This window comes from Nelumbo nucifera, chromosome 5 (genome assembly GCF_055504915.1).
Source record: "Nelumbo nucifera cultivar China Antique chromosome 5, China Antique-T2T, whole genome shotgun sequence".
Classification (NCBI taxonomy): Eukaryota; Viridiplantae; Streptophyta; class Magnoliopsida; order Proteales; family Nelumbonaceae; genus Nelumbo; species Nelumbo nucifera.
The window spans coordinates 62,814,824-62,830,782 of NC_142653.1; the positions used below are offsets into that span (position 1 = coordinate 62,814,824).

General features: G+C 40.8%; 1 protein-coding gene across 3 annotated transcripts in view; it reads right to left on the reverse strand.

Moving 5' to 3' along the window:
• Positions 1-15,959, reverse strand: part of LOC104589040 (uncharacterized) — a 37,235-nt gene that overhangs the window by 16,219 nt on the left and 5,057 nt on the right. For 2 of the 3 annotated variants that reach the window (XM_010247219.3, XM_088887900.1), the window contains exons 3-8: positions 10,556-11,000; positions 10,307-10,422; positions 9,058-9,802; positions 7,478-7,933; positions 7,134-7,322; positions 6,819-7,040 (exon numbers count right to left, since the gene is read on the reverse strand). In XM_010247219.3, coding sequence (XP_010245521.1) covers positions 6,819-7,040; positions 7,134-7,322; positions 7,478-7,933; positions 9,058-9,802; positions 10,307-10,422; positions 10,556-11,000 — 2,173 coding nt within the window. The remainder of the gene's footprint in view (positions 1-6,818; positions 7,041-7,133; positions 7,323-7,477; positions 7,934-9,057; positions 9,803-10,306; positions 10,423-10,555; positions 11,001-15,959) is intronic. The other variant, XM_010247220.3, reaches the window with a different exon arrangement.

The window sequence follows — 15,959 nt, forward strand, 5'->3', positions numbered from 1 at the left end:
CTTCAGAATAACTTCTAACAACTTCAATTAACAATCAAGGAAGACAGGAAAAAAATATGTTGTGAATCAACCTCTATGCAGTCGTACCTATTAACTGTGTCACACTCGGAACTCGGGAGAAACAGAAAAAACCCAGCCGCAACTTGTAGACTTCACAGAACACTAAGCTACTTGAATCGATCTTCAAGATGAAGAATAAGAAGTCATTCAATCATTGAGCGCTAAGGTCAAACTCCCTGTGGGGCCTGTAAGTATATTTCTCCAGTTAATTAGGGTTTTTGGGCAACATACCTGAGACTGTCAAAGTGACGACAAGGACAGCCTCCTCTCCAAAAACCACTAACAACTGGACTGGAAAAAAAATTAACTACTCATTCAATTCAGTTCTCCATACACATTGTGTATGGAAAGGAAAAAAGGGAAAAAATGAGGAAAGGAGAGCTTGCTTTGATACCAAGAAGAAAAGCAATCTTTTGAAACAAATGGACTAATAAAAAATAGTCAAAAAGATGATAGAGAACAGTAGAGGAGAGAAGCAAGTAGAGAGAAGAGGAAGAAGAAGATGGCGGCAATAAGGGTTGAGAGAGAGGTTTTAGAATGTAATCCTCTCTTACACCCTAATCCCTTTTCATTAACTTAATTTTTAGTAATTACAGAGAGGCCCTTAACTGGGCGAATAATTTAAAGAAAGCATAACATAAGGCCCATGTTGAGGCCCATTACAGCAAAGAACATAAACAAAAGAAATAAGTAAACAGTCTATGGGCCATTCGGCCCATCCTCTCTACAAAAACCTTTCTAAGGCGTTTAAGGAATTTGCAGACAATAACAAAGTAAGCCCCGGTGACCAATATCTACAAAATCCTGGCTAAAGTGTTATCTTTGAGGATTAGAGTAATGTTACCCTTCATCATTATTCAAGCTCGATGAGATTTTGTGCAAGGAAGACAAATAATAGATTAGATCCTAATAGCAAATGAGTGTGTGGAGAACATGAGAAAGCCAGGCAATCAAGGTTTTGTTTGCAAGCTGGGTTTAGAAAGGCCTATGATTTTGAGGACTAGAGCTTTCTACTAGAGGTCCTTGGGTGTTGTGGGTTTAGGGATAGATGGTGCAATTGGATAAAGGGTTATATTAGTTCCTACCACTATTCAACCTTGGTTAATGGGATGGTCAAGGATTTCTTCCTAGCTTGTAGAGGTCTTAGGCAAGGTCACCCCCTCTCCCCTTTCTCTTCACCTTAGTTGCAGATGATTTTAGCATATTAATATCTAAGGCAGATAGGGAAGAAGTAGTAAGAGGCTAGAGGGTAAGAAGGAAAAATGTCCAGGTGACCCACCTACAATTTGTTGATGAGATTATAATTTTTTGTGAAGAGAGTGATAGGAGAAAAGTGAGGAATCTCAAAATTCTACTGAAGTACTTTGAGAGTGCTTCCAATTTGAAAATAAACTTGGATAAGAGCTGTATGGTTGGTTTGATATGGATGAGAAGGGCTATTGAGTTTGTGGCTGAGTGTTTAGGTTGTCCTATTTCTTCTTGGCCCTTGCAGTATCTAGGTCTCCCTTTAGGTGCCAACCCAAAGGAGAGTAACTTTTGGACCCTGGTTTTGGAAAAGTTTGAGAAAAGATTAGCTTCATGGAAAAAGAACTATACCTCATTAGGGGGTAGAATAACCTTACTGAGAGCCAACCCAGCAAATCTACCAGTTTATCATTTCTCTACTTTTAGGATTCTTATTAGGGAGGCCAAGGAGTAGAAGAGAATAATGAGAAATTTTCATTTGGAGCCAAGGGAGGAAAAAAAGGATCATCTAATAAATTGGGAAATAGTTTGTAGGAATAAAGAGGAGGGTGGACTAGGTTTAAGAAAGTTCTTAAGAATAAAGCTCACTTAGGAATGGTTGTGGAGGTGGACCCTAGAAAGGGAGAGGTTGTGCCATAAGATGATAGCTGACATACATGGCAGATTGGAAAATGGATGGGATGTTGGTGTATCGTGTCAAGCTATGTTGGCAACTCCTTGGGAAGCAACTCAAAGTGTTCTCCCTCAATTCCTCAATTTTGTCAAGTATGATGTTTGCTCTGGAAACTCTATTTTGTTTTGGGAAGACATTTGGGTGGGCAGCTCTGCTCTTAAGGATCATTTTCCATCCCTCTATTCTCTTTCCCTCTACAAGGAAAAAGTTATCTCTACTTTCTTCCAACACTTGTCTCACCTTCCTCTTTGAACTGGGACTTTAGCTTTCATAGGGGCTTAAGGGATCATGGACTTATTTGTGATTTAGACCATAGTTTTTAAGGCACCAAAGTGAGGCTAGGCGACAGGAGAGCGCCTTGTCGCCTAGTCGCCTAGGCGATGGATTTTCTTTTAAGTAAAACCATATATCCTAGGGTAGTTCCCTAGGTTCCATAACCATCTTTCCTTAATAATTATTCATAATTTTCATAAGTATAAATTTCATGTTTTAAGTTAAGAAAATCAACATTTTCTGAGAAGAAAAGGAACAAAGGGAAGAAAATTCAAAAAATATAGGGGCTGAACCCCTACTTTTGTTATAGGAAAAGAAGAAAAGAAAAGGTGGAAGAAGAAGATCTGTAAGAAGAAAATGTGTTGATTAGACAAAATTTTAAGTTTTTTCCTTGCTTATTGGTTCAGGTTCTGAAATCTTCGAGGATTCAATCAAGGATCAAAACTTCGATACGATATGCCCAGTATCGGGTGTATTGTATTGTATCTTTGGCGTCCCAATACACATGTTTACAGGTGTTTTTGGGAACCCATTTTTTAAAATAATATATATATATATATTTAAAAATGAAATTGAAATCCAAAGAAATAAAAAAAAAATAGGGTGAGTATTGCTATAAGTACTGATACACCTTTGCCGATACACAGGTGTATCGATACTTTGAATGTGTTGATTAAACCCTAACAAATAAGAAAATAATAAAAAGAAAATAGTACATAAACACATAAAATGAGTATTCTAGTTTAACAATGCCTATTTTATAATTATAATGTCAAAAAATTAAAAATATAAAAGTATTTATAACATAGTATACAAAACTACTTGGTGACTGGGCGAGGAAAGCCTCCAAGGGCGCCTTGTCGCCTAGGCGTCACCTTGACAACTATGTTTCAGACCTTATGTCGCTACTTGGCAGTGTTTTCTTGGAACCTCTTAGGTCAGATGTGAGATTATGGTCCTCTCACCTAAAAGGTTACTTCACATGTGCCTCCTTTTCTAAGTCCCTTTGCTTCTGTTAGACAGTTTTGTATGCCCTTAGCTTCAATCAGAATGATGTACTTTATGAGTTTATTGTAAATGAATAAAGATACATATTTGATTCATGTTCCCTTGGTATGTTTCTGTGTAATACCCTTAAACTGGACACTTAATGAGACTCGTGTTAGTTTAGAATGTTCACAGCCAGTGGGTCGGTCTGGGGAGACCTATCCTGACAAGGCTGACACTGTGGTGCCACCAAGTCGGTTGGGGTGGCCTGTCTCAGCTACCAGGGTGAGACCCTAGGCACATACAGTGTAGGATTAATTGAATCTTTGAACTGGACCAGATTTCCAGTATTGCCCTGGACCTTGGAGATTGATGGGCAAAACTGGAAAGTTACACCCGACCCCTAGACTCGATTATGATACTACACTAGGTGTCGGATTGGACTGTCTTTGATGTACCAATCAGTGAGATCCTTAGCGGGGGTCAAAACCTGGGTATGTTGGGACAGTCCGAGAATTCATCTGAGTGGGTGATCATAGTGACAGGATCAGCCCCTTTGTCGGACAAAGGTAATGATCGGGGATGCACTCTCACTGATGGAAACCAAGACTGCTGGCAGCCGATTTCAACCGTTGAGATTTGTTTTGCAAAATATATTTTATATAAGATATAAAAGTATATATGTATGGTTTCTAAAATGTTTGCAAGAAGGTTTTAATTCCCGGGATCCATATAAGTGGAGAGTGCAACACTGTTCCTTGCAGCCGAGGGAGAGGTCCTCTCTTGTCGGGCAGTGTATGATCATTATGGGTTGAGAGGTTAAGTGTAAGACCATTGAGGTTAATACCTAATGGGCTAATCTTGCATCTGCCCACAGTCCCTGGGTGTTACAAGGTGGCTTGGCCCAGGGACCTCTTAGGGTAAGTGTTGGGCCCGTAGAGCCCATTTGATGGGTTTCAGGGGGTGCACTATCTTTAACAGTGTATTCGGCCAGGCCTTGTAACAAAGGCTGGGCCGAACCCATGTGGCTGATGTGTAGATCAATGCTTGGGTCCCACGCCATACAAAGAAGCCCAACTGGGCAGCAGTTAAGAGGGTTAAGTGAGCACATAAGCTTAATGGGCCTAAAGCCCATTTCGAACTGGGCTACTTATTTAGTTAATAAAGGGGCGAAATCTGAAGTGGATCAGCTAATAGGATTGGGCTTAGACCCTATCCACTTAGAGAGTCCAAGATCTAAATAAGATTTAGATCTGGAAACCTCCTAATCAGATTAGGAGATGGCTGATCTGATCTCCAGATAAGATAAGGATTATCCCTTATCACTTAAAGGGACTTCAAAACCAAATATGATTTGGATTAGCAACTCCTAATCTGATTAGGAGCTGATCCCTTTAAGACTATAAAAGAAGAAGGGGGCGGCAGCCTTTAGAGACACAATACACACAGATCATCAGGTTTCTTTGGTGCTGAAATCTAGAAGAGAGAATTCTGCTCCCTGCAAATACTCTCTTGCCGCCTCCCTGTTCTTGCCGCCCTGCTTTCCAGTTCGATCTCCACTGGTGGGAGAAGTCAAGATTGGATCTTGACATCAGTCCTTTGAGAAAGGATTGAAAGGAAGCTGTGCTCACGTGCCATCTTGCTGATTCTTGCGAAGGACAGAGTTCTTGGAGAAGAACACTGCTGATTCTGCTCCACCTGCACTGCGCCATCTTCAGTGGGAGCAGTCTTTGGATCCTTCCTTGGGCGTGAACACCTTCGTTGGGAGATATTACTTCTCCGTATCAGGTATAATCCTTCCCACTTCTTTTTGGTTCAGATCTGGTTCAGTTTATGGTTCAAGATTGATCCTTGAAAATATGATTTTCTAAATAGGGAATACGATTCCCAGTTGAAGGGAGAGATAAAATTTTTGAAATTCGCCCCTTATTCCGCAATCTTTGGGCGTCCATAGGATGGATCTCTCATCCCTTCAACTTCTCCCTGGGACAGTTGGGGTTTTTGGCTAAGGAGATCCGGTCTAGACCTGTTCCACATAAAATTATTATTTTCTGTTGGGAGGTGTTTTATTGAAAGATCAATACCTTGGACTGTTTATAGAAGAAAAGGCCTTTCGTGTGTTTGTCCCCTAACTAGTTTGTATTTTGCAGGGCTAGTGGTAAGGATTGCTCCCACTTACATTTATCCTGTTCTTTTTCTATTGCTATTTGGGGTTGGATCTTTGCCTTGTTTGGGTGCAGGTGGAATCTAACCAATAGTTGTAAGTCAGCTATTTGATCCTTCCTTTTTTGTGTGGCCTACAAAAAAAATGGTAGAACTATGTGGAGATGTATTAGAGCAGCTGCTTTGTGCACAATTTGAGAAGGAAGAAATGTGAGGTTATTCCAAGAGAAGGAAAGAAGCACTCAGGCTGTAGAGGAATGCATTTTGACTAGGTCAGTCCACTGGTTGAGAACTCTGGACTCCTTTCACACCTTTTCTTTAGACAATCTTTGGAGGAACTGGATAGTTGTGGCTAACAGTAATACCAGGAAGGACAGGACACCAGCTGACCAGCAGTGTGGGTGCCTCCTTCTAAAGGTTGGGTAAACCTGAATTCGGTTGGTAGTAGCCAAGGCAACCCAGGTCCTTTAGATCTAGGAGGGGTGCTTAGAGATAAAGACAGCAGCATCTTAGCATTGTTCTCAGGCCCCGTGGGAATAGGAGAGTCTAACAGGGATGAGCTATTAGTATCTGTACAAGGTATTCAGATAGCAGACCAACTACGAGTTCAGAATCTGGCAATTGAAGGAGACTCTAAAGTTGTTGTGGGATGGTAGACAAATCCAGGCTCAGTTATATGGTGCTATAGGGACCTTTTGAGCAAAGTTAATTGGTTTTCAAGGAACATGAATATCACCTCATTGGGTGGGCAGAACAGCAAATACCTTAGCGGATTGTTTAGCTAAGCAAGGGGCATCAAGGGAACAATTGTTTTGCGCAGTTCTGTAATCTTTGTTTTTGTTTGATGTAATTCTCCTTTTTCAGGAGAGGTAACAGCTCGTGCTCCTCCATGGGTAGTCTGTAATGATTTCACCTCTTGATCTTTTCATTAATAAAATCATATTCATTTATCAAAAAAAAAAACACATAATACTCTCATTTTCAATCTCTAATTTGTCAATTACAATGACTCTATTTATAAACCCACTATAAGAACTTGGATGCCCCCTTACAGACTCCAATTTAGACTCAAAAGCTGATCCAAAAGGCCAAAACAATTTCTAGCCTATGATATCAGGATATGGCTAGCATACTGATGTCAGATATGATACTGTATATGTTTCAATTACCTATCCAATGAGACCAAGACCTGATAAAATTTGTCCATCTGACTTGATTTTGTGTCAGTTTATCACTAAATAGGTTTCAATACGTATCCAGTGAGACAGCCCTTCTGACTCAAATGTATTTTAAAAAATATAGCCAACTTGTGATGGTATAGTTCAAGATCCACAGCTTTCGAATTCATGTTTTAAAAAAAAAATATAGGCAATTAAAAGGCAGTGAGACAGACAGAGACAGACAGAATGGAGCTAACCTGTATCTGCTCCAAAACAAAGCGAAGACCCTTAATCATCGCAATGACAAATGATGACTTCTCTCCAGATTGGGAGATCTCATTTAGTTCTTTCAATAACTTTTTGTAGGTCTCCTTCATCTCATCCTCAGCAGCTGGAGATGAAAGCTTCAGCAATGTGGTCAATGCAAACTCCAGGATTTTTCTAAAAAAATCCATGTCCTGAATTTCCGACATCAGAGCCTTCAAAATAGAAATATTTAAGTTATTCAATCACTCAAGCAGTAACAACATTATTAGATGTAGATGGACAGGATAAGATGTAACATGAGCTACCTCTGAAAGAATATCAAGATCAATAGATTCAAGAATCTCTTGCCTCCAGGTATGGGGAGCCATGTCACACAGTTCATCCCTCACTTCTTTCATGAGTTCAACCACCCGGTTATAGTTGGGCTTATCCTGTTTCATAGATTCTGTGATGCCATCCCAAAAAGCCTTCTCCATTGTCTCTCTTATTTTTTCCTGCCCAGAAGTCAGGCAAATCTGGTAAAAATTTTGATCTACACATGCACTCAAAAGAAAAAGAAAAAGAAAGAAAGAAAGAAGGTTAATCAATACAATGTCATTCTAAATAGAGAAAAAATTAAGAGAGCATGAATTTGAAAAAATAAACTAACCTTGACATCACTCTGATCTTTATTACTTAAGTTATCAATAAAAGCTTGGTGATGCTCATGGACAATTTCATGTACAAGAAGTTCATTCTCACTGAACAAACTTTCTCCAGAAGAACTACCTGGTTGACCATTTACAATACCACCAAAGGGTGTGGGCAAATTTTCTCTGGGTGCAGAAGAGAAAACATTCTCAAACAAGGAGTGAACAACATGGTTGGGCCCCTTATCAGCCTCAACTGGCTTACTTCCTTTACCTAAAACAGAAAAGGAAGAACCAGCTGAAGAACTGGAAAAATCTAAGGATGAAATAATTGGTGACACTGACTGGCTCCCATTCTCCTTTGCTTCAAAAAATCTAGATCGCATGTCTGAGAGAGCACATTCCAAACGTTTGATTCCAGCATTACCACTAAGACGTTGGATTGTTTCTCTTAGAAATCTTTTATCTTCTGTGACCTAGCAGTAGAAGAAGCAGCCACAAGGTATAATTAGTCATCAAAGTGCTTATAATAACTATGTAATAGAAAAATTACTGTTACAGACAAAAGGAATACACATATTATTATCATTATGATTAAAAAGAGTATGGAGGTTGAGAAGGTGCAAAAGATTTAGTTAATTAATTCCTATCAATTAATGGTGTCGCAAGAATTAAAGAACATGGAGGTTGAGGATGATTGCTAAACGATTATCTGCTGGATGAGGAATCAGGATCGGATCCCCTGGCCTTTTAGGCCTTTGGTGAGATTGGCTCACTTCCTAGGCACCAACTTGAACATCTCATTCAACTGGATTCCTAGAAGTGCCAACATGTTTGCTGACTCTTTGGCAAGAATAGGGCTGGGGAGGGATGTACTTGATTGGGGTTGCCCAGGGCCAGGCTGTAATCTATAACTTTGTTTCTGAAGCTTTGTCAAAGGAAGTTGCTTTGTACCTTTTGGCTTGCTGCTCTTGTTGAGCAGTAGATTTTTCTCTCTCTTAATGAATACATGTTATTTATCAAAAAGAAAATCAATTCCTATTAAGCCCTATTTTTGCTAACCCACCTACTGAAAAGTTGGCAAATCTTGAAATCCAACTATAGCTGTGTTCATCTCCTCACAGAAGTGTCTAATCTCCCTTAATGCATGTCTGAAAACCCGAGATCCTGTTTTGTTCTGTCTTAGCCAACTAACTACTATCACGGAATCATGTTCTACAATTATTCCTCTTATAGTTTACATTCATAGAAGACCACCAGCTGCTCCAGTTAGAAGAAGTGATTTCTTACACGTTGAAGGGGCTAGAAGAGCTAGGGGTAGACCAAAAGGATATGGATAGTAGTACCAAATGATTTAAGCACTAATAATTTAACAGTTGGCCTTAAATAGAATAGATTGGCAAAACAGGATTCATGTAGCTGACCCCATATGGCTAAGAATCCATGGAGGCATGGATGATGATGATAGTTTACATGTCTAAATCTATGCTATGAATGTAATTGAAAGTAGGCAATCCTTGCTGACTGCTCAAAAATACCCTGGATTCAATTAAGATATTAACAACCATTTCAAAAAGCAAAGAGTAATTAAGATTAAAACCTGCTTTTGAATAGCCTTCATATCATGTGTAAGACCACTACTATCTCCTTCGGGAGTCATCTTGCATGCTTGCATCATGGAGAGTTCGAGTTGGCAAGCAGCCCTCACCAAATCCTCCTCTAGTGGCTTAGCATCCTTGACCTTCCACACCACAAAGAGATACAGGTAAGAGCACCAAGCTGCATCAAAAGTTGCAAGCTGGGATCTGACAGACTCATGAGAACCTTTTGTGGGGCCATCTAATACAATCTTGATCAACATTTCAAATTCTTGAACAAATTTTCTGGCACAGTCAGCAAGAGCAATCTCATGCTCCCCCTGCCCACTGAAAACTGCATCTGGATGACCCAAAATCATGTAAGCACAGAGCACCACTCTCGCTGGATACCTCGACAATTGAACTGGATTCGTATCTGCTTCTTTATTGGAGACCACTTGCTTTGCCCCTTTGCCCTTGGATGTGTTATTACGTGTACACCTTTGTACAGGGGAGCCAAGGCATCTGAGCAGGTGATCAATGTTATCAAAACTGGATGGGTTAGAAGTAGCACATGAAACAGTAAACCAGCTTTCAAATCGGTCAAGTAGAGCTTTTACGGTCTGAAGGGTAGAAGGTGACTCTATCTGTAGAGCAAGCTGCTCAAATGGCATTAACATAATAGATTTTTCATTAATTTCTAGTGTATTATAAGCTTTTGCCAAGGAAAATGTAGTTCTCTTCAACTTCAGGAACCGTCTCCAGCACCTGAATGAAAGCAGCAGTTTTAGAACAAAATAATAGAGAAATTCCCTTTAGAAAAACAAAAGAGGTGAAGGTGATGATCAAGACAAACGCCATTACATTTCTTCAAGTTCCTATCCAATAAATCTTTAACCTTGAATTCTCATTTTCCATTACATTTCTCTACAAACATCTTGGGAAGGTACAATTAGATTTGATGTGATTTGCTATAATGTAACAGACAAGTTACTTGCCAAGTTGTTTCTTATTCCTAAAATGAACCTAATTCCAGTTTAAATGCCCATTACTGTCAAGTTGTTTCTTGTACTTCCATAGGTCATGAACTAGTTAACCTAGAACAATAATACCCTTGGCTTTGTGCCTTGGACTGTAGCTAGCAATAAGTCATCAAAGCTCAGAAAACCATTAACAGCAGCAACATGTTTCTTCTTTTTTTTTTTTTGTCCTTTTTTGTCCATTGGAGGGGAGGACAGAGGACCTTATATGGGTGAGCACAGACTTACATACCTTGCCAATTTTCTTGAAAGCAAATCCCCTTTCTTGTGCATCTTATTACAATTGGCATGAACAGAACCATGGAAACCTCCTCTCTGCCTCAAATATTCTGCCCTCCGTCTTTTTGCCTATGCATCAAAAGATTTTTTATTAAGAAATTAAGGAAGAATAATGAAAACAATGACTACAGAAAGATCAACAAAAAATAAACATACAAAAACAAAAATCTCCAACCAAAATTTTACTTTGGAGTTCACATACCCTTTGGAGGCGATCTTCCAACTTGTCCTTCAACATTCTTCTTTCAACCTCTCGTTGGTGATAGACAGAATTAGCTACCCTTTGAACTTGCAACACCCTTGCCCGTGCCCTTGTCTTCTCTGCTTCCAAAAACCCTAATCGCTTTGCCTCAGCAGCTGCACGCTTGTGGGAAATTGCAGCACGCACACATTCCTTATACTTGCTCTCCTGGACCATCTTCCGCAATAATGACTGTGTTGTTCTCTCCTTTTCTGCAGCTCTTCGCTGTCTGTAAGCATTCAGGAGAAGCATGCGGTTTGCCTCTGCCTGCTGAACTCGGGATTCCACTTTTGTGCCAAGTTCCTCCCTCTCCTTCTCATAACGCATTTCTACCCCTATTTTCGCTGCTTGACGCAGCCTATCTAGCCTTGCTAATCGCATTTGAGCCTTTGCTAGAATGCTCAATCTGTTCATTTTAACATGGCCCAGGTTTCTAGGTAATTTTTCAAAATGTACCCAACAAAAGTGAAAGAGCAACTAACAACAATAAAATAAATAAAGAAAAAAGGAATAAAGAGTATTTTAATTTTCAAAATTTTAGTAAAATTTCCACTTGAACAGACATATTCTGGTTATTGTACTAATAAAGTTCCACAAGATAAATGCCTTTAGTATCATTGCAAAAGGAAAATAGAGACTTCGTAAAATGCTGAAAATAGGGGACAAACAATATCTGGTTATTGTATTAATAAAGTCCCACTTGGATGGCCAACTTTTCTATGAACACTTATCAAATGCTGAAAATAGGAGACTTCGTAAAAAGAAAGGAAAAAATGAAGAGAACTGGGTAATGAAAGTTTTCAAAGCTAGAATTTGAGACTAGAATGATGGGGAAAGGTATAAGAAATGTTAGTAGTGAAAGATAAGGCTAAGATTTTCAAAAAGAAAAAAGAAAAAGAAAATGATTGTAGGGAGAAAATATTCCTATTCGAGCAGGGAAGGACAAAGGGGGAGGCTCATTTGAAAATCAGAGAAGGCAGCAGGGCAACAGTCTTCCTACCAGGTGAAGTGTGTCTTTGGTTGAAAGGATTTGTTGATGGAACTGTTAATTCCATCCGGGAAGAAGGATGGAGGAACTCGGTGATCTGTCGGAGAAAAAGATTTGAGTCTGTTCTAAGAAGGAATGGAAGAGGGTAGTTTATTTCGGTTACAGAGCACTTTGGCATTAACAAAAGCCAAGTGATTTGTATTCCAGAAGGAAAAAAGGGGCAAGGCTGGGCTTCCTTTGCTCTCAGTCTTCAGGCATTTCTTGTGGAGATTGAGAGGAAAGTTCCAGTGGAAGTTTCTGATAGCAAACCAGTAAAAAAATGTCCCCTTAAAGTCTTGTTCCCCGGAGCCTCATAAGAATCAAAGTCCGGAAATATCGGTAGCTAGTTCAACTGAACACTGGAGAATAGCATTTGAAGAAGGGAGAGGCAAGTGGGAAAACAAGATGATCTTAATGGAAGATAAGGCGATAAGGGACTGGTCGAAGATACTAGTTGCAGTTGCTGAGAAACTGGGCCTAGTAGAAGAAGTAACAATGCTGCTACCCATTGCAGAGAAGAAAGCTATCTTAGATGTTGGCAATAAGAAATTGAACTTTGCACCGTCCAAGTAGAAGGAAGACTAGTACAGGTTCAAAACTGGATTCCAGTTTGCAACGAAGTAGAGCCAAAAGCTGGTAGTCTTCTGATCAAGCTTCTAGGGCTACCCTTTAATCTCTGGAACGAACCTACTCTCAGGAGACTCACAAGAGCTTTGGGGGGTGTCCTGCTGGAGGTGAACTTGAGGTGCTTGCGTGCTGTAGAACTCAAAGTCGCAGGTATCAAACCAGAAAATGTGCCCCGTTCCTTTGAAGTGCACTCAGATGGTGCTTGGTACAGAGTTTGGGCGGCCTCAGAAGCTGAGGCGTCGCTGTGGGGAAGACAAACAGAGGAAGGAGACGGAGAGGAGCTCGCAGGTTGGAGCACACATAGCTCTCAGGGATTGGAGGGGAAGTCTGATGCGCATGCGAGAGTGAAAGAGGAAGGGGAACAGTCACAGGGAGGGTACTTGTATCGAAGCCTTCCCTTTAAGGCTATCAATTCAAATTTCTTTGGAACTAAACTGAATTTCGGGGGTGGCCCTTCCTTTGCTGACGTGGCCAGAAGGGGAAAAGGGCGAGCGGTTTACGTTAAGAAATCCTTTTCTGAACTGACTGTAACAAAAACTGAACCGGCTAGAAAAAGAGGTGAGCCAAGAGGGGAACCTGGTTGTACCTTAAGAGGCCCACGTGACAACTTAAGTTATCACGTGGGGTGGTTTTGTGAAAACTCGATGATAGATGAAACTTGTCATCTATCATCGTCTAAGGAGGGTTCGGCCGAACACCTGAAACACCAGAACAGACGTGTGACAGGGGGTAATCGGACTCTGAGTTGGGTATGTAGACAGGCCGGTGACGAGCAGCAAAGCCTTGGTCTTGATCGCCCAAACCCGCGTTATGCGAGGAACAGAATAGAAGAGAGGGAAGAGGAAGACAAAGGATGGATAAGCTGCAGCTCAGAGAATGATTGTGATGAGAATTCAGAAGAGTTTGAAAGTTTAGGCAGCTCAGAAAATGAAGATAATATTGAAGATCAAAACAGGGGAACGTTAAATCTGGAACTTCTGTTTCTTGAGGAGGCAGTGGGGGAACAAAAGGAAAAACAGGAGTGGGTGAACGAAACAAACACCTGTAACAGAGCAGTCCTTAGCCCAAAACTGGACGTGCCCCTCCCAAGTTCTAGTGTCTTGCAAGAATCCGAGAAGGAGTCAGCCCGGGTTTACTCTGAACTGAACAAGAGTACATCACAGAGAGGTAAACAATTGGGTACAGAAAGAGGTCTTTGTGCAGACCAAGTGACGGGGATTAATTTCCTCCAATCCGAGGAGATAGAGAGCTCCAATTTCTCTGAACAGGGAGTGAACCAATCTTCCTCATTTGAATACCCCTCTCCACCCTCAGTTGATTTCAGGTATTTCTGTTAACTCTGTCAATTCAGTTTTTGCTACTGATGAGTGCTCTGTGTCCCTTGTTCCAGATTCCTTTCTCAACCAAGTGTCCGAGGCCCATGGTCAGAAAGCCACAGTGAGGGTACAAGGGGATAAGGAAGGGGAGGAAGTGGTGGAGAAACTTGTAGGGAGACAAAGATTTGCGAAATCATTGAGGGTCTAATGGGTGAAGTGGAAAGGAAGGAACTGCAGAGGGGGTTTACAGAAGGGATAGAAAGGACAAATGATGGAGGATATAAGGAAAAGAGTGAGAAGATCCCTGGGAGTGAGAGGAAAGGAACTTTAAGATAAGGAGGAAACTAGCAAGGAAGAATCGGTTGCAGAATTTGTGCAAAGGCTGGGGTGTAAATTGAAGAATCCAAATGATCTAAAAGTTTATATGCATAAAAAAGAGGATAGTAAGGTAAAGAAAAGAAATTTGAGTGAAGTAGAGAGGTTGAAAAGAGATATTGAGGGGGACAAGAAGTTTGAGATGAGAGGGGATAGAAGGAAAGGGGTTAAGTAGAGGGTGGAGGAATTGGGGTTGAGAAGTTAAAATGAGAATTCTAAGTTGGAATGTGAGAGGCTTGGGCAGTGTTAGGAAGAGAGCAACAATTAAAGAGGTGATTAAGAAGTTTAACCCGGATGTGGTAATGATCTAGGAGTCTAAAAGAATGGATTTTGATTGCAGATGGGCAAGGAGTGTATGGAGAGATAGAGGAATCAAGTGGGTGGCCACTCCATCTTGGGGATCCTCAGGCGGGATTGTAACACTGTGGAAAGAAAATATACTAATCGGCTTGGAGGAGCTAATAGGTGATTTACTCTGTTTCCCTGAAATTCAGACAGGTGGAAGATGGGTACGACTGGGTACTAACAAACGTTTATGGCCCCAATGACTATAGGTAGAGGAAGAAATTGTGGGAGGAATTGAGTGATGTTAGGGGCCTCTGGGGGGGACCGTGGTGTGCGGGAGGGGATTTTAATGTAGTGCGATTTACAGAGGAAACCAACAACCCCAAACAAAGAGTGACAACTAGTATGAGAAAGTTCAACCATTTGTGGATACTTTTGAGCTTAAAGAAATTCCACTCCTAAATAATAACTTCACTTGGTCCAACCTTTAGTCGAGGCCAGTATGCTCCAAGCTGGACAGATTCTTGTTCTCAACAGACTGGGAGGAACATTGGGGTAACCTAGTATCTAGGGCACTCCCAAGAATTACTTCAGACCATTGGCCTATAGTGATGTGTAAGGAGGAATTGAGAGGTGATGGACCCACTCCATTCAGGTTTGAAAATATGCGGTTAACCTATCCAGGATTCAGTGAGAAGATCAGGGAGTGGTGGGAGCCATCTAATCCGGTAGTAGAGTGGGAGGGAATGAGGTTCCACAAGAAACTTCAATTTCTAAAATCACAATTAAAGGAGTGGAATAGGTTGGAGCTTGGGAGAATAGAGGAAAGGAAACAAGTCTTGCTAGAGCAGATTGAGGATTTGGATATGAAGGAAGAGAGGGGATCCTTTGGAGAGGAAGACAGGAAAATGAGATGGGAGTTGAGAAGGCAGATGGAGGATGTTCTGATTGAGGAAATAAGTTGGAGGCAAAAATCTAGGTGTAAGTGGCTAAAGGAGGGAGATAGAAACACTAGATTTTTCCATTCAATGGCAAATGGGAGGAGAAAAAAGAATCTCATATCAAAATTGGAAGTAGAAGGAGCAGTCTTGTCGAACCCGATAGAAATAGCAGAGGCCTTAGTAACTCATTTCAAATCTATATTCAGAAGGCCTTTGAATGAGAGGGTGTGGTTGGAGGGTTTGGAGTGGCCGACTCTAAGTGTAGAGAACAGAGAATGGTTGGAGAAGAGGTTTGATCCGGAAGAGATAAAGGTAGCAGTATTCTCATTGGATAGGACAAAAGCTCCAGGCCCAGATGGCTTCACAATGGCTTTCTATCAGGATTATTGGGATATAGTGGAGGAGGATCTTAGGTCAGTCTTCGAGGAGTTTCACAGTAGGGGAATAATTAATCCGGGCCTGAACTCAACTTTCATTGCTTTGGTCCCAAAGAAGAAAGAGGCATAACAACCTAAGGATTTTCAGACCTATTAGTTTGGTGAATAGCTTGTATAAAATAATTGCAAAAGTGTTGTCCCTCAAGATAAAGAAGGTCCTCCCCTCTATTATTGCACCCAACCAAGGAGCATTTGTAGAGGGAAGACAGATCACTGATCAAATCATCATTGCAAATGAGAGTCTGGAGAGCTTTAGGAAATCTAAGAAGAAGGGAGTGGTATGCAAATTGGACTTGGAGAAGGCTTATGACTTAGTGGATTGGTCTTTTTTAGTGGAGGTGTTGAGAAGCTATGGCT